General features: G+C 34.4%; 1 protein-coding gene across 2 annotated transcripts in view; it reads right to left on the bottom strand.

Annotated features, from left to right (window-relative positions):
• MDGA2 (MAM domain containing glycosylphosphatidylinositol anchor 2) overlaps nucleotides 1-24,300 on the bottom strand; it is an 837,636-nt gene that overhangs the window by 209,959 nt on the left and 603,377 nt on the right. For both annotated transcript variants that reach the window (XM_023222649.1, XM_023222650.1), the window contains exon 7: nucleotides 14,657-14,986. In XM_023222649.1, the coding sequence (XP_023078417.1) occupies nucleotides 14,657-14,986 (330 nt within the window). The remainder of the gene's footprint in view (nucleotides 1-14,656; nucleotides 14,987-24,300) is intronic.

Raw genomic sequence — 24,300 nt, 5'->3', positions numbered from 1 at the left:
TATTTATATATAAGCAGGCAATAAAGAATTTTAGCCTTAAAAGTTGGATACTGCACTCCAAACAGTTTATTATACAAACCACAAATAATAGGCAGGAGGATCTTACAGCTAAAAAGCCAACTAAGATTCCCAAATTCCTACCGTTCTTATATTCCATAATATATTTGCATCCTTGCCTACTTGCTCTTAGAAATGGTGCCACGATTTATCCAAATACACTTTTATACATTTATACAAATGTATTATCCTTTAATAGCAAGCACTCTGAGAGTAACAAAAGCAGAGCCACATATGTTACAATTTATACCCAATGTTAGAGATAATACCAATTTATTTTAATATACATTTTTGATTCCCTTGAATCAACAAATATGCCTAGGACTAGGGGCAAGACTGATAAATTTGGTTATTCATTATCTTCAACTACACTATGTATTATGAAAACATATATTTATATTTCACAAGAACTACACTTCACAAGAAGTAAGACTTCTTGTAGCTGATAGTTGCTAACAATTATTTCCAAATTAAAGGATTCTTTTTAATAAACACGGAGAGTTTGGAAGACTTGTAAATTTACAAGATTAGAAATTTGACTGGGGCTCAGGTTATAATCCACATACTAGCTATGTAACCTTGGCAAAGGGATGTCTTAATTTTAGTTTTCTTGTCTGCAAATTAAGCTGATGAAAAGAAGAATTTAATGAGTAATGATAAAATGGCACAATGCTCATGAAAGTGTCCTCTAAACACTTTGAATTTTGTAATATATTTGTAAAGAGCAAGACTTAGGTCTGGCTGCCTAGATTCAGTTCCTAGCTCTATCACCTACTAGCTGGGTGACCTTGGGAAAGTTGGCTAGTCTGCACCTTTCAGTTTACTTAAAGTGAGCATAATCGTACCTACTTCACATTTTCTAATACTCACAACCTCTTAAGCCAAGGTATGGCATATAGTAAACACTCAATATATTAATATGTTAGTTGTTATTATGTTTTCTTATCATTGTACTTTGTGTAGTATCAATAACCATACTTCATTATTATGCATACATTTCTATATAGAGGGCATAGATTTTGCTTTATTCATACTTATGATGTCTCAAGTACTGAGCATAGGTACTTACACGATCAAACAAAGGTTTATATAATTCAAATATATAAATATATTTATACCTATATAAATACATTTTATTGCTATTGTCTGTTGTCCAGGAGACACATACGCATTTTAGATGAGGATACTATTTGAAGAAAATGACATTTTAGAAAAGACAGGAATAAACTTTTTCTAATCTGAATAGTCAGACGCATCCCCCCAAAGCCATTCAAGGAAAGAAGATTGCATTTGTCTCCCATTAGACATAATAATTTGATCTATATTTTTGGTTATTATAACAAAATGGCACATAATACAGATATCTCAGCTCTCATTCTATTTCTCCGAAATAATGAGTTTTGGACATCTCTATATACATCTACACCTCCTTTACAAGGATAACAAAATGTCAGTGCTGTCCATTTTCACAAAGGTCAAGGTGTTGCCATGAAAACCAGGGACTAGTAAGGTATCAGGAGCTGTCTGATCATGTTAATTATGTTATTGCTTTCTGGTGGATAAAGGAATTCTACTTTAAAAGGAAGATAAGCTATAAATTATACATTAAAGACATTTTATAAAAGCATTGAAAAAGAAAGATGCTTTAAAGTAATTCACAATTTATTTTACTTTCTGGAGCAACTGTTGCTCACAGTGGTAAACTCTTCAACACAGAATGGCCAGAAAAAATCAATTTTTTATTACTTTTGCAATAAAAAGGCCATTTGTCTCCTTGTAGAACCCATGTGACATTGTTAGCTCTCTTATAAATGATCACTCTGGACAATGCCTGTTTTACAAATTCCCTAATTACACCACTGATTGTATACCATTGAATATGCCTTATCCTGTGGAAATAGACACTACTGCCACCTTAATAAACATTTTGACATAAAACGAAGCTGGCTGTCTCATCCTTTGTCAAGAGCAAAATGAAACAACCAGTGAACACAATGTTCCTTCAACGGATCAGGGTCACATGTTCTTTAGAGCAAATGAGGTTTAATTAACAGATCCAATAACAGATAACTGGTTAATTAAAAAAGGAGTGTCTTCTTATAGCTGCATGAAGGCCTTATTAACAAATATTCTACTGAAGCATGATTGCATTTTACAAACCATTCTGCTAGTCTGTAGAAGTATATAGAATTCTACAATAAACTTATGGACCTGATTTTAAAACCACATAAAAACTTATATTATGTGATTGATTGGAATGACAGATAACTCATTCTGCGCTAATATGTGAGTGTGAAGAGTTTAAAACAATTTTTAAATATGGTTTTATGCTGCATTTTATTCCCAAGAAAGGACATTTCTGTTTAAATGTCAACTATATCTATTTTGTTTGCAAGTATTATTTAGATAGCCTTGGTAAAAGTGGACTACTTATGTTTCATTTGCAGTGGACTGCCATTCATGCTAAACGCATTTTAGACAAAGACATTTCAACTGCTTTTCATTTTATTATTTCTACTTCACATATTTAAATTACCAGCATACAGGTACAATTCTTCCTTGATATTCACAGGACATGGAGATGGAGGTGGGGGGAGGTATTGGTTTCAGACCACATCAGATAACAAAATCTGTAGATTTTCAAGCCCTTTATATAAAATGGTATAGTATTTGCATATAACCTATCTCATCTTCCCACACATGTTAAGTAATCTCTAGAGTAGTTATATCTAATACAATGTAAATGCTATTTAATAGCTGTACTATATTGGTTTTTATTTGTATAATTTTTATTGTTGTATTTTTAATTGTTTTTCTTCTGAATACTTTTTAATAATTTTGACTTTTATTTTAGACTCAAGGGGTACATATGCAGTTTTGTTACGTGGGTATATTGCGTGATGCTGACCTCTGGGGTAGGAATGATCCCATCACACAGTGAGCACAGTTCAAGACTGATTGAATTGATGGATGTAGAAACCCTATATATGGACAGCCGACTGTATTTCATTTCATATTCTGCATAGAATCTTCTCAAAAGTGCAGTGACAGTCTTCTCATTTCACACATTTTTGGTCTAGTCGTTATTGCTGACAGACCATCTATAAAATTTAGGAAATTCTGATTTCTTTACCCATCATATACTTGGAGAGGAGTCCACTGTTCTCAACTCTTTCCCTCCCCTGCAAATCATTGCTCTGTAACCTTTTCTAAAGCTTTTGGTCCTGATCCTCAGCATCCTCTTGGGCTAAATTACACCCAACAGGATTTGCCAGGCTCCAATTTCTTAGTCAAATAGGTCAGAAGGCAGACACAACGTGATTTGAAGTTTCTAAAATGGATTCCTTCATCAAAAATACATTTCTCACAGTGTATCTCCAGAGCCTAAAATCTCATTACTTCATAATCTTGTGCCCCATGATCAACAGAATATGTCATCACATGATCCAACTAGAACGTTACCTGAATCACCTCTAGAATATTGCAACACCTGTCTACAATGACCATTTCTTGTGTGTTCTGTGTAAAGAACCCAGGTTCTTCAGCCAGAATTGACCTATGTTCAACACTTTATGTCACTACTTAGTAACTGTGATGTCGATAAAAGTCAGGCCTATGCTTTCTACAGCTTAAGCTTCTCATATGTAAAATGAATATAATCACAAAATCTGCTTAAATGGTGTCCTGAGGAGTCAATGAAATACCAACTGTAAAGTGTTTAACCTAGCAACCAGAATGTAATAAGCACTCCAAACACCTTAGTTTTTCTGTCTATTTGTAACTTACTTTGAAATACTTCAGCATATGGCAACACTTTGTATCTTAAATTTGGTTTTGACACGTGTGTTTCACAAAACTGCATGCTTACAATTTATGCATTTTTCTGTGTTTCTGTTATATACTGCAATAAGGGTTGAAAAAATAATTCATCATAAACAATGTGATCTTCATTTGTGTGCTGTAAATTTTATTGTATATTCTAGGGATGCTGTTAATATTATGCTACTCATGTGTATACACTCCAGTTGCAGTTAGCAATTTAGAAACCCAAACCATGGGTCCACTATTTTCAGGCAGCTGGGAGAAGACAAGTATCATCTTGAGCTGAACTAGAGAAATTTTAATGTAGCATGATGTTGAATACATTCTTCTGTGGTGAAATAAATACTATTAAAGATACTTGCATTGGTTAGAATAAGCAAGATCTCTCCCAACTTTTGCGAGCGGGATATGGGACTAGCAAGCAGAGCCTAACATCCTAACACTCTTTGGAGTGGCATCCTTGGAATATGGCTCTGATAATCTTGTGCCCCATGATTAACAGAATATGTCATCACATGATCCAACTAGAACGTTACTTGAATCACCTCTAGAATATTGTAACACCTGTCTATAACGACCATTTCTTGCAAGGCCTTTATCAAAGGGGTATGATTGAATATTTGAATTGCCTGAGATAATAAAGGGAAATACTCATCTAATCTAAGATTTTAATGCATACTGCAAGCTTTCATACTGGATTTGAAATCTGAGATTTCAAGCTCAAGTCAGGATAAAGTTTTAGGAAGTGAACATAGTATCTATACTTCTGGACTCTATTTCCTTCTCTATAAAATGAAAGGCATTAGGTCATCAATAAGCCCTCAGTATTTTAAGTCTGTGCTAATAATTAAGACATGTAGGGATCTTTTAAAATCGTTTTATGAAACAAATATGTGGGGATCTGCCCCAATAATCCTTTATTTTCTCTTTAAATTAAGAATAGATATTTATAACACACCACATATTCCATAAAGGCACCACCAGAACCCAAATTCAAGATTTTCTACATTTTTCTAGTCCCTTTTCCAAATCTCACTGATATCTAACAATGTTGAATGAAAAATAATCAAAAGATTATGAAAATTAATTAGGTTCTTTTAAAACTGAAAAGATATTTATTGGCAAGCAGATTTGAGGGGAGAAGTTCTTTGCACTAATCATAGTTCTAGTTTCTATTTGGAACCCTTGAAAGAAAGAGCTTTAAGACATTCCAAACTGTAAAATGAAACTTAAACACATCACATACAAATTCAATCACTTTAGTAATTGTTCTCTCTGTTGCTAGGAGGTCTAGAGTTCTAGAGCTTTCACTACCACATGGAAGAAAATGGTGATGAAACTATGGATCCAATCATCATAAATATTTCTATTTAATTTTCTTTTTGCCAGTTGTGAATGGTAGGTTAGTAGTGTCATGTGTGATCATAAAAATCTGAAGTGTGATCATAACTATATTAGTAGTGAACATACCATTTCCTATATACCTCTATCTTCTCCTCTAATAAAAGACTTCAGGGTTGGTCTTGGTATTACAGCCTTAAAATAATATGCTGTAATGTACATTCCATTGTTAACTATAAATCTGGTGGAGGCATTTATTCTTTATCAGTGAATGGAGATAATTGTCACAAGTGTTTCTTTAACTCTAATACATTACTCACTGTTATCATTTCAAATGCAAATTTTGAAGCTAAAATATTATTTTCAGTCCTCATTGGATTGGAGAATTTTATATCCAGTCGTTCAAAATTCAGATAGTTTCTATGTTCCCATTGCTTGCAATAGAAAATAATGAAGGGCATAGGAAGCATATATTGGGTATACTTCCTTATTTCTCATTGATCTGCTCTTATTTTCATATCACCTGAGAATTTGAAAAAGTATTTAATTTTATCAAATGAAGAAAGTCCCCAACACCTCGGACAGTAATTAGACAAAAGCAAATTAACCACTGTTAAACAATAAGTTGTAAAGTCAAACCTTTGTTCTGATATTTGGGGAAAATATTGGAGTATTTTCAGATGATAATTGGAGGGAAATTATAAATCCAATGTTCTTTCCATAGTAATACAGATTCAATTTTATGTGAAAAATTCTAATAGAAAAACATGTTTAATGTTTACTGAACGATTATAGGAAATAATAGAATACTCCCCATTTTTATATTTATGTCCCTCAAAATATCAATAATAAAATATTGATATAACTTATGCTTCTCAAAATAACTTGCAACTAACAATGTTTTAAATAATCCCTTTCACTCCTTTAAATGGTCTTCTTGAAAAAAGGATTCATGTAATTGTCACCTTCTACGAGTGTCTATAATGCTACCTGTGGCTTTTTGAAGAAGATGCCACATAATCTGAAGATGTATGTTCTTCATACCAAAATACTCTATTTAAACTCTGGTGACCTCTTATCTTGACCTTCCCATTTTCCCCTCTCCTCTTTTCCTCTTATTCCTCTGTCTCATTCTGTCTCTTTCATACCCTCTCACTCTTTTCATATTCAATCCTTTCACTTAAATGAAAATAAGGGCTCACTTCCATTATCAAAATCTATGCATCAACATTATGGTTTCTGGGACAAATACAATCGTTCACATTTATTTTCATGCAGATGAAGAAGTACTGAAGGCTATGAAGATGCTCTAAATACAAAAAGCTTTCCACTGCATGAATTTTTTTTTTTTTTTTGGAGATGGAGTCTTGTTCTGTCATCCAGACTGGAGTGCAAGGGCACAATCTCGGCTGACTGCAAGCTCCACCTCCCAGGTTCATGCCATTCTCCCGCCTCAGCCACCCGAGTATCTGGGACTACAGGCGCCCACCACCATGCCCGGCTGATTTTTTGTATTTTTAGTAGAGACGAGGTTTCACCGTGTTAGCCAGGATGGTCTCAATCTCCTGACCTTGTGATCCACCCGCCTCGGCCTCCCAAAGTGCTGGGATTACAGGCATGAGCCACCGCACCCGGCCGATATTCTTTTTTTTACTCAAATTAGAGAGCTTATTTTCCTTGATTTCCATTGATCAGTCTTCTCATTTGCTTCATGGTTTCTTCTTTTTGCTGTCATCTCCATGGACAGTAATAACTTTGCTTCTTATTCTCTTCTTGGATGGGACCATCTGTTTCAAATTAATACAATCACTTGTGAAGTCTGTTTTAGTTCTGACCTTTTCCTGATCATCAGAACTGATTTTCTAATTGCTCACCAGAAGCATGAAGATGTTTCACCATCCCTTCAGCTACAACTAATCTCAAACCACTTTGTTCTCTCAAACCTTCTCACAGACATAAATCCTTTATATGACATTACTGTATTCTAAATGACGGAGGCATAACATTTTGGGATCATAGTAGCAAAACAACATACTTAAAAGGAATGGAAGAATTCATCTAAGCCAATGGCTTTCAACTATGAGTAGTAAATACTACTAGTGTGTATGTATGTGTATATATATGTGTATATATATGTGTGTGTGTGTGAGTATACACACACACACACATATGGCTGAGAATCAGAATCCTTTGTCCAAATATAATCTTACATAGAAGTTCTATGTATACAAAAAAAACATATTTTACTCTGACTGAAGTTGGAAAAGGAAGAAATGAGTAAAATTCTCTGCTGGTTATTTCCCTTCTCTCTGCAGTTCAGTAGCACTTGCAAATACTCCAAATTGCCATTAAAACATTACTTGGAAATCAGTTCTCCAGCTGATCTCATTGTTCTATAGATGAAAAGTTTTGAGGCCCAGCCAGACCAAAGTCATAAAGCTACTAGGAGGTAAATTTGGGCCTGGACTCTGCACTGCATTAGTCTGCCTGATGTCAATCAGGCTCTTTCTTAAATTGACTTAAGAACATTGGTCATTGACTTAACTATCCCTTTATGAGAGGTTGTGAGGACTACCCAGCACCTTATCTGATTCCTATCTATCCATTCAGCTGAATAAGTGGTACCCGTCACACACAATCTGCAGAATTTTTTCTTATGCTCCCTTTATTCATTATGTTTCCTCAAGCTCTGTCTTGTAAATATTTCAAACCCGTGGTGGAGAGATAAGAAATCTAACATGCAAAGAGGTTAACTGACTTCTCAGATGTTGTTCCTGAGTCTCAAAGCTTTTTTTGTTAGCTAAGCTTTCTGTATCTTTTTTTCTTACCTAGCCACTATTCATAAAATATTGCTTGTCTCCATTGTCCAATTTTTTTTTTCTTTTCTTTCTTTTTTTTCTCAACAGCTCTCACTCTGTCACCCAGGCAATTTTTCTAATAAGAGTGTTTTGCCTTTCTCTGTTACATTATCTTCAAATAATTCACTGAATACTCTGTCATGATGCAAAGGTAGTCTCACTGTTTGGGAAACAGGAAAAGCTGTCTTTGTCAGATTGATTGTTAAGCCTTAAGAATGTCTTTTGAAACTCTCTTTTATTTCTCCACCATCATTTCTCTAATTGTCTCTTTTCTGAACTCTGAAGATTCACCTACTGAATAGGCCCCCAAAGCACAAATCAGATCATATTGCTGCCCTGATAAATACTTTGGTCATTCTTGATTGTGTGAATGTGAGCTAGTAAGATCTAATGAGATTCATTTCCTTCTAAGATCTAGTGCCTTATTCTTAATCCAGCTCAGATGCTACCTGCTCTATGGAACTCTTGCTGACCAGATTCAATAACATTATTCTGTGTGCTCCCGTACAATTTCTGTAGTTTATTAAAGCAAATGCTAGATTATATATGTTAATAAGATTTTGCCTCAGCCTGTAATCCCAGCACTTTGGGAGGCCGAGACAGGCAGATCATGAGGTCAGGAGATCGAGATCATCCTGGCTAACACGGTGAAACCCCGTCTCTATTAAAAAAAATACAAAAAGCTAGCTGGGTGAGGTGGCGGGCACCTGTAGTCCCAGCTACTCGGGAGGCTGAGGCAGGAGAATGGCGTAAACCTGGGAGGCAGAGCTTGCAGTGAGCTGAGATCTGGCCACCGCACCCCCGGCCCGGGGAAAAGGGGGAACCCCCTCTCAAGAAAAAAAAAAAAAAAAAAAAAGATTTTGCCTCAATCTTACAAAATTTATTAATGTTTGTATAGAAAAGTAGCAGTTACATGTGAGTTTAATTTTTTTAGTAAGCCCATGAGGTTCAGCTTTGTAATTATTTTCTTTCTGAATTAATAGGTATCAAAAGTGTAGGTTTGAGGTCAATGCATTATAGCCTGTGGGCAAAATACAGCTACCGCCTGTTTTTGTAAATAAAGTATTATTAGAACACAGCTGTGCCATTCATTTATTGCCTATGGCAGCTTGCCCATTATCATAGCAGAGTGGAATAGTTGTGACGGAAACCATATGGCCTGAAAAGCTGAAAATATTTACTATCCAGCCCTTTACAAAATGTTTGCCAGCCTCTGATGTCCATCATTAATTCAGAGGTCATGGATTGTACTTCACAATTTTGGATACAAGGAAAGAAATTGTTTCTCTGTTCAGTAACTCAGATGCTAATTACATAACTTTTGATTTCAGGGTAGCTTCCTCTGATCAAAGGTTTGTCAGGGTATTTTATGTGATAGTCTTAGGACTTCTACTTACATAAAATAACCTATACCTTAATATAGCCATTCTATAGAACTTCAATTTTAATCAGCAGAATTTCATGAGTTTCTATTTCTCCTTAACTGGGAAAAGGACAAGGAAGCAAATCCAATTAAGTGAACTTAGTAATTTTTTTTCTGTTGCCCTCCTGTTTACTAACTATTCTTCTTTCTTGTGTACTATAGTCCTGTCCTGTGTTACCAACAACTGTCATTTTGCAGATGTGAATACTTGTACAGACACTGATTAAATAAAATAATTATAGTAACTAGATGGGTGGCAGCAAACTAAAATTTTGAACAGATTTTCTCAGTTGGTCACCACTATGCACCTATGCCTATGCTTCAGCTTCTTGTTTAAACCTCTAAATTTGGATCCACTTTCTGCCTATAAAACGTCCATGTGCTCTAACAAGGTAGGAAAAAAAATCATCAGAATGTGTATTGAGTCTTCTGCTATATTTGTCCACCAGATGTCTCATCATGGGAATTCCATAGATCAGCAGTTTCACAGTTTAGGTTTTCAAGGCATGATGCAGATGCTTCTGAGTTTACTATAAACCTACAAGTTTGTCAAGTCATGCAAAGAAATAAATGCAAGTTAATGAGCATCCAAGGACTCTACCATGGAATAATACTGTAAGAAGCAATGAGATATTTTGCAACAATGCCTCTGAAAATTAAGTCTACTGTTGTATAACAATTACTTTTTTGCAAATGTGTGACAATCAAGTGACAATAATTAAGAATTTAACTTTCGTCAAAATTTTAGGCTAAAATTCACATGCATTTTTCCGCAAATATGTGAAGTTTTTTATTTTATGAAATCGAATTATAGCCATTAAAGTTTCAGTGTATTTAATTTTTAATTGAAACATTTATAACAATTTTAAGTTACCTACGGTCTAGCCAGATAAAATATAGTTTCAGTAATAAAAAAACTATAAAGTTGTGATAAACCAATATAATTTGCTTATATTCCTATCAGTGAATATCAGTCCTACAGTAAAAACAATAATTATCACTTTAATATTCTTGAGACTTTCTTCATCCTATATATTCTGCCAAATATGTCCACCTTCCACTGTCACTTGCACAATGCTACTTTTGTCAACATTTATCTCAAATGTCATTTCTCTGTGAAAGTTTCTCATATTCACATGAACAAAAAATTCACAATTTCTACAGAAATCCGAACAAGCTTTAAGCACAGTATGCAACCACTACATATTACTTAGTTTCTATGTAATCTGTCTTGACGATTTAGATTTTAAGCTCCTTAAGGACAAGGCCCATTTGTACTATCACCATATAACACACACAGAGTGTGTATGTAGCAGTAATATAGGAAAGAAATCTAAGGGAAACACTCATTTTAAATAAAAAGAATACTCCCAATGAAACAATTTGCATATTTAAAGAATCAGGAGGAAAAGGGTATCTAATATTCAATTAATGTGAAAGACAACCTATAATCATATATATCATAGTTTTTATCATTCAATCAAATTCAAACTCCAAAATACATGAGGCCTCTCTTCTCTCTTCTTTCCTTTTCTTTCTCTCCCCTCCCCTGCCCTCCTCTCCCCTCCCTTCTTCTCTCCTCTCCAATCTGCCTTGCCTTGCCTTGCCCTGCCATACCTTGCCCTGCCCTCCCCTGCCCTGCCCTGCTTTGCCTTGCTTTGCTTTTGTGAGACAGAGTCTTGGTCTGTCAACCAGGCTGAAGTGAAATGGTGCCATGGTAGCCCACTGCAGCCTCAAACTTCTGGCCTCAAGGAGTCCTCCTGAGTCAGCCTCCCACAGTGCTGGGATTACAGGTGTGAGCCACCACGCCTGGCCCTAAACTGTCTTTGAAAGTCAAATCACTATGTTTTAAGAATACGAATAATTCTGTAAATTAGGATTTACTTCCCTGAAATATTTTGTATTTCAATTTTAAAAGTCATCAAAAACATATGTTGAAATGTGGCTCTGTCATTTAAGAAAAATGATTTTCTGTCTTCAGTAAAAATGCCTTGTGGTACCTCAGCCTCTACTTTAAAAATATCATTATATGTCTCTTAAAACATAGTAACACTCAAACTGAATGATGAAGAATTAAAGAGAGAGGAAAAAGAAACAACACAGTAACAATTGAGATTCGATGTAAGATTTTATATGAAAAACGAAAAGCTCAGAAATGTTCAAAATGTTTTAAAATGTCACCCTAAAATGCCTTATATTTAACATAAAGAAATGCTTAGCACACAGGTAAGCTACTGACCGTTTGGTCAATGCTCGATTTCTTATAATAGAAATACTAGCAAAACCAAGAATCTAACACATCACCACATATATATTTATGTCTTACATCATTGTTTCCTTTTCTTTGACTCACTCACCCCATTTGTGCGAATTTTCTCAGTATCCTCCAGGGTTCATAAAATTGATATAATCCAAGATTTCCTTTCATGCTATAGCTTATTCATTTTCACTGTTCAAACTATATCCTTGAATACATCTATTTTCATATTAAAGCACTTCAGTCTTCAATAGTATTGGGATAAAAATCACTTTAATGATGTCAGTTGAATCATACAATCTCAGATTTATAGAACTTTATACTGCATTCTAGTATTCCACTCTATTGTAAGCAAATTGGAACATCAAAAGTCAGTTTTGGCTTGAAGACAGAATATGTAATTGTCTTTAGTAACTCATTCTTTAGGTTAGGCATCATCTTCTCTAGGCCTTCTATCAAATACAATCTCCTGGTCCATCTAGACTCAAGAGTCCGCCATCTGTGTAGCCACATTAAGAAGAGCCCCAAATTTGCCTTAATGCTCTGATGTTGCCATAGTGAATTCATTAATTTTTGAACAAGGGGCAGGTATTTTTATTTTCACTGGACACTACTAATTGAGAAGCTGCTCCTGTCTTTGGGAGTGATAAAACATTAAGTCACTATAAATTTATCTATCAAATAACTTTAAGTCAGTAAGGAATTACAACAAGGGTAGTAGGAGGAACAGTAAATGTCTATATTACAGAGACAATAGGAGGGAGGAAAACCTAAAATGAAAGGCGTATGCATAAATTAGTCATTTTCTTAGTTAATAATTATCTATTTAGTACCTTCTATGTGCCATGTATTGTTTCGGCTATTGAGATTATAGCAATCATTGATGCAGACAAACTCTCAGACTTCGTGGAGCTTCCACTCTATGGAGAAACCACATCTATCTGTAGTAAGTGGGGGCTTTCCAGGGGTAGTGTTTTGGAAGAAGACAATATATTTCTTTTATCTCCAATAGTGCTACTTTTGGTAGCCAGGCAAATTAATGATAGTTAAGAAAATTTAATGATTACAACTAATCTCTTACTACTAATCTTGAATTTTCTTTAAAGGATTGTTGGACATTTCACAAATCAATGTTGGTCATCTTTACTATTTTGTCACATATAACACATAGTTTCAAACAGGACATATAACTAGTGTATTTAAAAATAAATGTTAGGGCTCATTTTGTGAGCCCTATATATAATGCTCCTTTCTTCTCTCCATTCTGTGCTCCATCTTTTGTCTAAGTTTAATGGTATATAAACTGTGCTCCCATCAAAGGAGTTCTTTTAGATAAAAGCATTGATTCTTTGGATCTGAGCTTTGTGTTATGGTACTGCAAAGGAAACAAGAAAAACAAAAACAAAAACAAAAACAAAACAGCAAAACCTAACCAAACAAAGCAATGGTTTTGATTAAGTCTAGAAGATTTCTGGAAACTATCCCTCAGAAAATGAGGACAAATTATCCTGGATCTACAAAATTGCTCTTACACTCTTACAGGAAATATCATATTGGAATGTCATATAGTACAGTGTACAGTGTCACCTAGCACACTTAGGTGAAGAATCAATGGCTATATGTTGATTGAATGAATACATAAACAAGTAATAACTGACTGTGTGTATCAACAGTTTTCCCTTAGAGATCCTAAAAGAATCCCTCTCTTAGTGCTAGCACCAATGTTTAAATGTCAGTTAAATTAAAAAAAAAAAAAAGTTTTTTTTTGTCTCTAGCTTTTTTTTAAGCTAGAAAAGAAATAATGTCCAAACACAAGTAATTTTCACCACCCTAATTTCCTTTTGTTTTAGTTATAGACGAAAAAAATTAAATATCTTTTAGGAACAAAGCACAATTGTGCAAAGTTAGCACACTTTTGTCAGCCTGAATCATAAGCTTCTATTCTTAAGAAGTAAAATCAATCCAGTGTTCACTGCAATTTGGAACCATGAGAAGGCACAAAATTATAGGTGAATACCTCAATGTACAAGATACAAAAGGCTGCCTGATCATGTGTCTACTACATTTGTCTCTATGTTTTCAACACATATTATTTATCTTGAATGATGTAAAAATCTTCCATTAAAATTCAATTTGGTAACAAGTTGGCAAAACAAATACAGCTACTTTGGAACTCTGGATGTGCGCTGATTGTGCCTCACAGAATCACACGGCTTTAAAGCATCTGAATGAACCCTCCTCCAACAAATCCCTGTAATTTTCCTTGTCAACAGATGTACATTTAATCAAGAAAAAACTAATAACATGTTTTCGTTTTTAACTTTAAAAGAAAGAATTTCACTCCAATACATTTTCGTACTTAACTATTTTCATTATGAACAGATTTCACCATATGATTCTGCAAAAAAAAATCACATCTGACTACAACTTTAACATATCAATTTTTGTTAGTGTAGGGTACATTTCTCACATATTTTGCATCTGAACAGTCTTAAATTAACAGTATTTTCTTCTTAGCACTATGTATTTATGCTTTCTTTAAAATGTCGGAAAATTGTCTTAACTCTAGACATTTGCTGTTTAACTTTATTAATATAATTTTAGATTCTTCAGAGTATTTTGATGGAATACTAGTATTATTAGAAGCCTGTATCTATCTTAGGCAATGCTATTAATTTTATTTGGATAATTTCTGTAAAATCTCATGTAATTCCAAATCAAAACAGATGAAAACGGTATTTCAGAACCTAGTATTCATTGAGCATTCAGAACATTATAATTTTGTTTTTAGGAAATGTAAAAGGGAAAAAATATTTTTAACTAAAAACTACTTGATCTGCTAAACTTCAGTTATTCTAAATGTGAACATCTTTTACATCATAAATATATGCCTCTTACCTGTGCTGCTGGATATATTAACATCGATACTGATATCAGATATTCCTCCTCCCTTCAGAGATGCTACACATGTGTACGTCCCAAAATCCGTGAATTTTAAATCAATGATGTCCAAGTTTGTTGTTCCTGGAGAGACATCAGGATCAGTCTGTGTAATGACCATCCGCTCAGAACTTCTTAATGGACGACCATTTTTAAACCAACTAAATGTTAGCTCCTCAGAAGGAACAGCTTCTACTTGGCAAGATATTTTCACCTCACGGCCAATCTGGATGTTGTCATCTTTGTGATAAGGATCTGGTGTGATCCAAAATCGTCCTTTTTTTAATGCTACAACATAAAAATTCCATAAGGAGTTAGTGTTACTTTCATAATTTTAAGGATTCATTCACTCTAGATAATCATCTCTGAGTTGAAATAAAGTAAAACCAAACAAAGTGTACATATATTTCTTGGTTATAGCCAAGTAGTGTGCATATCAGTAGACCTCATTTAGGTAATCCAGAAATAATCTTAAAAAATCTAAGTCAATTAAAGACTGTGAACACTGATTTTTATAAATTTGGTAATATTTTCCAATGATATCAAAAGTAATGCCTTAGGTCTATGTGCAATTATACTTATTGACATTTAATTTTGAACAAATGACAGATTCTATGTAGTCATAGGGTATTCAAATTAAAAGTAAGAATATGGGTCTCATTTAATCTCATTATTTCCCTATGTCATTACTTAATTATTATATAATTTTCCAAACAACTCAAATATTACACAAAGGACATATGAACATTCTCCTAAGTTGTATCTACATGTTGACCAACACTAGTTTGGTAACATTTGAGTCCATTCACACTCATGAAACATTTTCATATATTGAAATAATCTGAACTGAAAAAAAAAACCTGGGGCAAAAAGCATTTTCAAAACATTTTCTATGAACTTTTCTATTCTACCACACATAGATGTTTCCAGTTAAAACTGTTTGTTGGCTCTCTAATGCAGATGACCAAAAGAACCTCTCCACAGATAGCTTAGAAAACAGGTTTGTATGCTAACAGAAGTGTTTTCTAGGTCTAAATGCAGTGCTGTTTTCACAAGAGATCAGTAGTAATGACTACCAGAAGGCTGCCAAGGCAGCATCTATAGGCTTTCTAGTAAGGGCCTGAACGTTGAATGATACCACATTACTCAATATGGAAAAGCATTTTCTCTCTTTTGTGATAGTGATTCTCTTATGCACACATTTTTCTTTTTTTTCATCATCTTCCCCATTTCCCTCTCCTTTAACATGACTATCCCCACATGACAAAATGTAGCATAAACAGTGAAACACAATTATCAGGATAAAATATTGGTCATTCACTTTTACCATTAAGCCCAAATATGTAATGATATTGTCAAAAATGCCACGAATTTAGTGGACCTGCAGACACTAGAAGGCTGCTAACAGCATTCTGGATAGTCCCTCTTTAGTTTAACCACATTTTTGTCGTTAGTCCCATAAAAACCAATGAGAACTATGAAAATCTATAAAATCATGCAGAATGAACTAGAGATGAATATACTTTTAAATATGAAAAACTTTTCTAGGTTTTAAAACTCTTTAGTCTCAAATATTTTCATGTGCTTTCTTGTTGGCATCTTAATAAGAAGATACAAATAGATATCAAAACCAATGTTTGTATCTTTCTTTTTCATTTATTTGAAGGGCTCCTTCTCAATACTAGCCACTAGGCTGGGTTCTGACTACAGGACATGAATGAAATAGACAAAACCATGGCCCTCATGTACTGCAGCTTGCAGATTCATAGATTAGAGGCCAACTTATTCACACAACACTTACGATACTTATGTCTAGAGAAACCACAGACACATATAGTGATGAAATGTTTTATATGCCTGAAGAAGTTTCAATCTCAGAGGACAGTCTCTCTAAATTATTGTTTAGAAAATGCACTAAGCTTTAATCTTTATGAAAACATGAGAAGACAAATACTTAAATCACTTTCTCATACTGTCATTTGGTACATTTTTTCATAATAAAATGCAACTTATAATCTTATTAACCCCTAACCATATCTTTATCAGTAAGTTGCTCTAGGATGAAATTAGGATACATTTTGGTATTCTGCTACCTAGAATCATATATTTATATTTTCACAGGCACTGAAGTATGACTCTGCATTGTATTAGGGAAGGGAAATGTGATGAAAACGTCCACATCTGGCTGCTATATTTGGTATATAATAATTGTGCTCATACAATGCCAATGTAATGGAAGTTTTACAGTACAAAGCAAACCATATGAGTAAAAATATATTTTCTTTTAAAAACAGATGTAAAATTTAATATGTCAGAAGCATTTACTTTTATTAACACCATAACACTTAAAGGAGAGTTTCCTTTCATTTGCTAAGAATTTTCTTTATCCTGTTTTTAAAGATAAATTTTAAAGTCATATTTTGAAAGTTTTACTATTGCATATATTAATTTATTAATAACTATATGATTAATATCAGGGTTCATATGGGATACCTTTTAGAATAGTTTTCACTACAAAGATATATGTTCGTTGCATAAGTAAACACACACAAAACTGAGATGTTTAAGTGGTTGTCATTTATTTACTATGCAGCTATTGTTTTCTAGTTCTGTGCTCTGCATAGTGACATATTAAAGTGACATTGAGAGAACTGTAAACTTACCAAATTAGATTTAAAATATTAAACAACTCAAAAAACACTGATAAAAATATGAAATCAATATCTGTATTATGTGTTATAGAATATAACAACTTTAAAACCCAAAGTAAAAATATTAGAGATTATAAACCATAATCAATTAATACCTAAGATCATATATAATATACAATTATACAAATTAATAAAAAGCAATATAATCAAGCATGCTTTTAAGAATGAACTCACAGCAAAAAACATTGGTTAATCTTAGTATCAGATAATTCTATGATTTGGCCTAAGTCTTAGTCTATTGTACTAGTCTTCCAAATGACACAGAATCTAAAGTGAAAAAGAGAAACAAGTCTGCTAAGTGAGTTCAAGTTAAGAAATATCAGCATAACTAACATAGATTATTTAATAGATAGTCATTTCTCTGTTTATGTTGTCCCTCTAACAAAATAACGTAACCTGATTTTGCATACAAAAAAGAAATGTTCAGACAAAAGATGTGTGTGTGTACTCACATATAGTAACAGAGGACAGAGAAATTTTGTTTTCTTACTTAAGCTCAGAAAACTAAGAGCATAGCTTTGTAAACTAGGTCTGGGTACATTGAGAACTTGCAACCTAATTCCAGTTTTTCATGTCTATGTAGTCCAAGATGGGCAATCTAATTTTTATGGATCAAGCACATCATTTATAAAAATAGAAGGTGATAGAGTTAGGCTCCCTTAGAGACACATTGTGAGAAATAGCTTATTAACAATTGCGCTTGAGTTTTGAAAATATAGAGTGTTTAATGTAGTTAATCAACTGGGCAGCAGGTTCCTTCGTTTACAATTAAACACTCTCTTTTTCAGTGAACAATTTATAGTAGTTCACGTAATGTTAATTTAAAGTCATTTCCTGCTACCAGTTAAGATTTCAAACTTTTAAAATCAATCTGTGATTAGTACTGGAGTATAACAGAGGTCCAATAGACTTAACGAGACTCTATAGAACTAAAGAAATTCTATGGAAAAAGTATCGGAGAAATCCCTTTCCCCAGATGCAATTTCTCAGTCTGAATATTGAAAATCCCCTAACACTAGCCTGAGAGAACATTAGATTTGGCTTAATGTATCATAAATCGTGATGGATGAACCTTAAAAGGTACTTGTTTAGTCTGGCAGTGCATGTAAAAGATTGGCATCAAGTTGAACCTCTGTTCTAGATAATCAGTTTGGAAACACTGCAATGTAACGATAGCCTCCCTTTTTTTAATATTGTGAATTGAATGCAGGCTTGGCCTACATTCATTTTTTGCAGTTTACTTGCAAGGACATTCTAATTGCACTTACTGAAATCCTTCTTCGGGCTATACAGATGTGTTCTGTAAATGGAGTGAAACCCATGTACTGAAACAGAGGCTACTTACTGTAAAAATTTGGGTAGGGTTTGTTGCTGACCTTCCCTAGAAATAGGAGTCCATGCCTGTGAATGTGAATGTCAATGGTTCAATGGAAGACTTCAGTTATGTAAAACTGGATTACATCTTGAACTTATGCTTGAAAGAGGGAACACTGCCTTCAGAGAACTCTAGGCTTGTGGCTTCCACAAAGAGGAGGCTGAGAGATTGTATCTTGACTGTAGTTGTAGATTTAAAATTATAACGTACACTGTTTTGTTGGTCAAATGTTCCATGAAGTATGCAATATATAGTAATTCAATAATAAACTAAAATTTAGTGACAGAACAAAAAAAGACAACAGTCTTATACTTTAATGTGAAAAATGTCTCTTTGGAGATCATAAATATGAGGTATCAGCTTTTAAGCTTCTGTTAAGTATCTATTTCAGAAGAATGATAAGATACAGAGTGACCACTGATCACCATTTCAGGTTGATAAATTGCTGAAGAGTGTCTTAATCGATTACGTTTTATAATCAGGTTTTAGGATTCTGGACAACCTGAAGAACTGACAAAACCTTGTTGAGATCTGGATATAGAAACCATTAATAGTGTAATCAGATAAATAAAAATCAATTTCCTATTTATTTATTCTTTGTTGAAGAAAATAAAAATATCTATGTGTGAAAGATGAAGTACTTTCCTGACCCACCAAATGCTAATTAAATAAGCAGTTGGAAATAGGTTACATCAGCAAAGCAACTTAAAAGATAGTAAATGATACTACATATAATCTGTCCTACTATAACTAGCAACCTATCTTTCTCCTCAATAGGACTGGGAACACCTGGGGTTGGAGTGGGTACATCTTACTCTTCTTCATTGCCCCCAAATCCTGAATATGGTGCTTTGTTACAGTTGGCACTCAATATACTTTATTGAATTTAATTATAATTGACATTTCAAAGCATTAACTTTATAGATGCCAACAGTATGATAAGTTCCTGTTAATTTTGATTTTGTGTTGCAGTCGTGTGTTCTGAGGTGCATCTGGGGAAATAGAATAGGAAAAAGAACAGATTTGATGTCCTCAAGGATTCAGCGATTTTGTTGTGTGAACAGAATAACACTTGATGAACAAACAGCATCAACATGGGAATATATGTGAGCAAGAGAATTCTGTACACAACACAAGAAACCTCATTCTAGCACATCCACTGACTAGTTAGCTATATGTATGAGACATCAACTATCAAACAACTCTCTTTGTAAAGGAGGATTTCATCCAAAAGGGCTTGTTTATATGCTTCAGGTAATAATCATTTCTGAGCAAATATGGATAATTACTCAACTGATAATCAGTTGATAGTCTGAGGAAAGATGGAAGAAGGAAAAAAAACTGACATCTAAGCAGATTTACGTTGTCTGAAATAGTATTTGCCTAAATCTGTTTCAGAAAAAGGTTAATAGAGGTTACATTAAAACAAAGTGTAGGCCAGGTGTGGTGGCTCATGCCTGCAATTTGGGAGGCCGAGGTGGGCAGAGCACCTGAGGTCAGGAGTTCAAGACCAGTCTGTCCAACACAGTGAAATCCCGTCTCTACTAAAAAATACAAAAAATTAGCCAGGCATGGTGATGGGCACCTGTAATCCCAGCTACTTGGGAGGCTGAGGCAGGAGAATCTCTTGAACCCAGGAGCTGGAGGTTGCAGTGAGCCAAGATCACACCACTGTACTCCAGCCTGGGTGACAAGAGCAAAACTCCACCTCACACAAACAAACAAACAAACAAAAAACCAAAGTGTAACAAAGTTTGGAGATTGGACTATATGAATAAAAGTTTGCATTTTTCTCAAACTTTTCAGCGCTTTGAACATGCTAACATGCACATTGTCACATTATTAGAGAGGCGATTGCATCTACCACCCTTTATTTATGGAACATCTCTTTGAGGACTAGCATCCCAGAGAATAAAGTTTGGGAAACAACGACCTAAGAAAATCTATCAGTCAAAGAGAATCAGTGAAAAGACACTAAAATTAGATTCCATTCTTAATATTGTAGGCATTTCCCTTATGAACATCACGAAATACTCAACAAGGTGTGACTCTCTAGTGAAAATAATATTTATTATTTAAAAAGCTAAAGGGCTTGGGAATGATCTTAATTTTTTAAGTTAATAAGTAATGGTACATTGAAGATATAAAAATATATTTCATAATCATCTAATAAACTCACCTACACTAAGGGCCGCATGCCTCTTTCTTTCTAACCAACAATTTAGAAAACAAAATTAACTTATCAATTTGTTGCTGTCTCTGAAATGTACATTTTGCAATATGCAAACAGCATTAAAAAGAAGTTAACTGCATCAGCTTTTGTACAACTCCAAGCACTGGTGTCAAAAAGACTTAATCTTTCTCATTTGCTTGAAGAAATAATAATCTGAGTTAATTTATTTGTATCTTATGTTATTATAAAAAGTATATGCAGTGTTAGTCTTAAAAGTATTAAAGCTTCTAGAAAATGGATATGAGCAGGAAGGTCTTTTAAATTTTTTTTCTCTGATATGCTATTAAGTATTCTTATACTCACTTTTCTGTTTCTAACAACTCCAATTGCCAATCTAGTCTGAATGGAAGTTCATTAATAATGCAAGAACAAAAATACATTACACCCTTTCCTGAAAGTGGTTTAACATAGCACCCCGATCATCAAAATGTAGAATCAGATGATGAAATGAAGTTGGGGTTCTATTTAATTATAAAGTATCAAGGCTTTATTTATTTTGTGAATTTACTCAAAGCTAATTAGTACAGTTAATCATTTAAATTGTTTAAGCATAGTATGGTTGAATTGAAAATGTCTTTTGAATATCCTTTCTCAATAGAACATCAGCAGGTAAGCATTTTGGGTAAGAATTAAAGAAAGAGGCGGGGCGCGGTGGCTCAAGCCTGTAATCCCAGCACTTTGGGAGGCCGAGATGGGCGGATCACAAGGTCAGGAGATCGAGACCATCCTGGCTAACACGGTGAAACCCCGTCTCTACTAAAATACAAAAAAAAAGTAGCCGGGCGAGATGGCCGGCGCCTGTAGTCCCAGCTACTCCGGAGGCTGAGGCAGGAGAATGGCGTGAACCCGGGAGACGGAGCTTGCAGTGAGCTGAGATCCGGCCACTGCACTCCAGCCTGGGTGACAGAGCGAGACTCCGTCTCAAAAAAAAAGAATTAAAGAAAGAAAGGACGTTTTAGGCAGGCACAAATTATGCTTTTTGGGGTAAATTCTTAAGAAGGGAGAAAAAGTGAACTAAAATAATAATAACATTATTATCATTATTATTTTGCCATTCCTAGCCCTATTTTGCCATTTTAGCCCTATTTTAAGTAGGGAAAAAATATATATATTGCTGATAAATTACCAAAATGTCTATAATGGTGTCATAAATACAAATCTTTTACATGTGTCTACCATGTAAATGGTATTTGAATTAGCATGATACCTTAGCACCAGTTATTTGAATAGAAGATTATCACTTTGCTGGTCCTATAATGTTAAAAATTAGTGGGTATTTTGAGCTCACTTTTTCTATGAAATTTAATAATACTTTTTCACTATGAGAAATGAGAATGTGTTCAGGTATATTATATTTTTTATTAGTTGCTAAAGACCTAGGACTAGAAACAGCCATCAGATGAACGGCAGCTGAGAAAGATTGGTACAAAATATAATTCATTTGAAATCCTTTTGAAAATAGTACTTCCTTAATATTTATGAAACTGATCATGTAGTAGTGAAAATTAGATGAGATAATGAGACTAACTTAACCTAAAATCTTTCATTACCTTTCTTGAGCTTTTTTATTTTCTGTCTTCATAAGCTTTTTTATTTTCCCTTTCCTCATAAAGGGAAAGCAGTGCCCTTTCCCTTTCCAAAGTGATTCTGCCCCTCTGCCAACCTCTCTCATGGTACCCTGAGGCCCTACATTCAATTGGCCACCTCTTTTGAAATATCAGTATCTCCTCTTCCATACTCGATTCCCTCAGACTGGAAACTTGTTTAGGTCACATCTACACTTAAAACACTTCTCTTAACCCCAATAATCCCTCAAACCGTTTGTGGCATATTGCTTGATAAAATGGTGACATACCAGTTGCACTCACTCACTAGGATACGTTATGTGCTGAGTTTCACTGGTGCTACTCTGGCAGTGAGGGCTCAAAGATTAGCAATGATCTCCTGATCAATTAATCCAATATTTTCTAGTACCCATTCATGTTTGTATTATTCACACTTTCCACTTCTTGTCACTTTACATTATTGGCTCTTCTTTCTTGAACACCTCTGTTATACTGGCCTCTATAACTGGTAGGATATAACATTTAAGAAAATAAATTAGCCCTTTGTCAGATGAGTAGATTGCAAAAATTTTCTCCCATTCTGTAGGTTGCCTGTTCACTCTGATGGTAGTTTCTTTTGCTGTGCAGAAGCTCTTTAGTTTAATCATATCCCATTTGTCAATTTTGGCTTTTGCTGCCGTTGCTTTTGGTGTTTTAGACATGAAGTCCTTGCCCATGCCTATGTCCTGAACGGTACCACCTAGGTTTTCTTCTAGGGTTTTTATGGTATTAGGTCTAACATTTAAGTCTCTAATCCATCTTGAATTAATTTTCATATAAGGAGTAAGGAAAGGATCCAGTTTCAGCTTTCTACTTATGGCTAGCCAATTTTCTCAGCACCATTTATAAAATTTTTGCAATCTACTCATCTGACAAAGGGCTAATATCCAGAATCTACAAAGAACTCAAACAAATTTGCAAGAAAAAAACAAACAACCCATCAAAAAGTGGGCAAAGGATATGAACAGACATTTCTCAAAAGAAGACATTCATACAGCCAATAGACACATGAAAAAATGCTTATCATCACTGGCCATCAGAGAAATGTAAATCAAAACCACAATGAGATACCATCTCACACCAGTTAGAATGGCAATCATTAAAAAGTCAGGAAACAACAGGTGCTGGAGAGGATGTGGAGAAATAGGAACACTTTTACACTGTTGGTGGGATTGTAAACTAGTTCAACCATTATGGAAAACAGTATGGCGATTCCTCAAGGATCTAGATCTAGATGTACCATATGACCCAGCCATCCTACTACTGGGTATATACCCAAAGGATTATAAATCATGCTGCTATAAAGACACATGCACACGTATGTTTATTGTGGCACTATTCACAATAGCAAAGTCTTGGAATCAACCCAAATGTCCATCTGTGACAGACTGGATTAAGAAAATGTGGCACATATACACCATGGAATATTATGCAGCCATAAAAAAGGATGAGTTTGCGTCCTTTGTAGGGACATGGATGCAGCTGGAAACCATCATTCTTAGCAAACTATCACAAGAACAGAAAACCAAACACCGCATGTTCTCACTCATAGGTGGGAACTGAACAATGACATCACTTGGACTCAGGAAGGGGAACATCACACACTGGGGCCTATCATGGGGGGGGGAGGGGGGAGGGATTGCATTGCGAGTTATACCTGATATAAATGACGAATTGAT

This window comes from Piliocolobus tephrosceles, chromosome 6, assembly GCF_002776525.5.
Source record: "Piliocolobus tephrosceles isolate RC106 chromosome 6, ASM277652v3, whole genome shotgun sequence".
Taxonomy (NCBI): domain Eukaryota; kingdom Metazoa; phylum Chordata; class Mammalia; order Primates; family Cercopithecidae; genus Piliocolobus; species Piliocolobus tephrosceles.
This window is presented reverse-complemented; position numbering and strand designations above follow the sequence as displayed.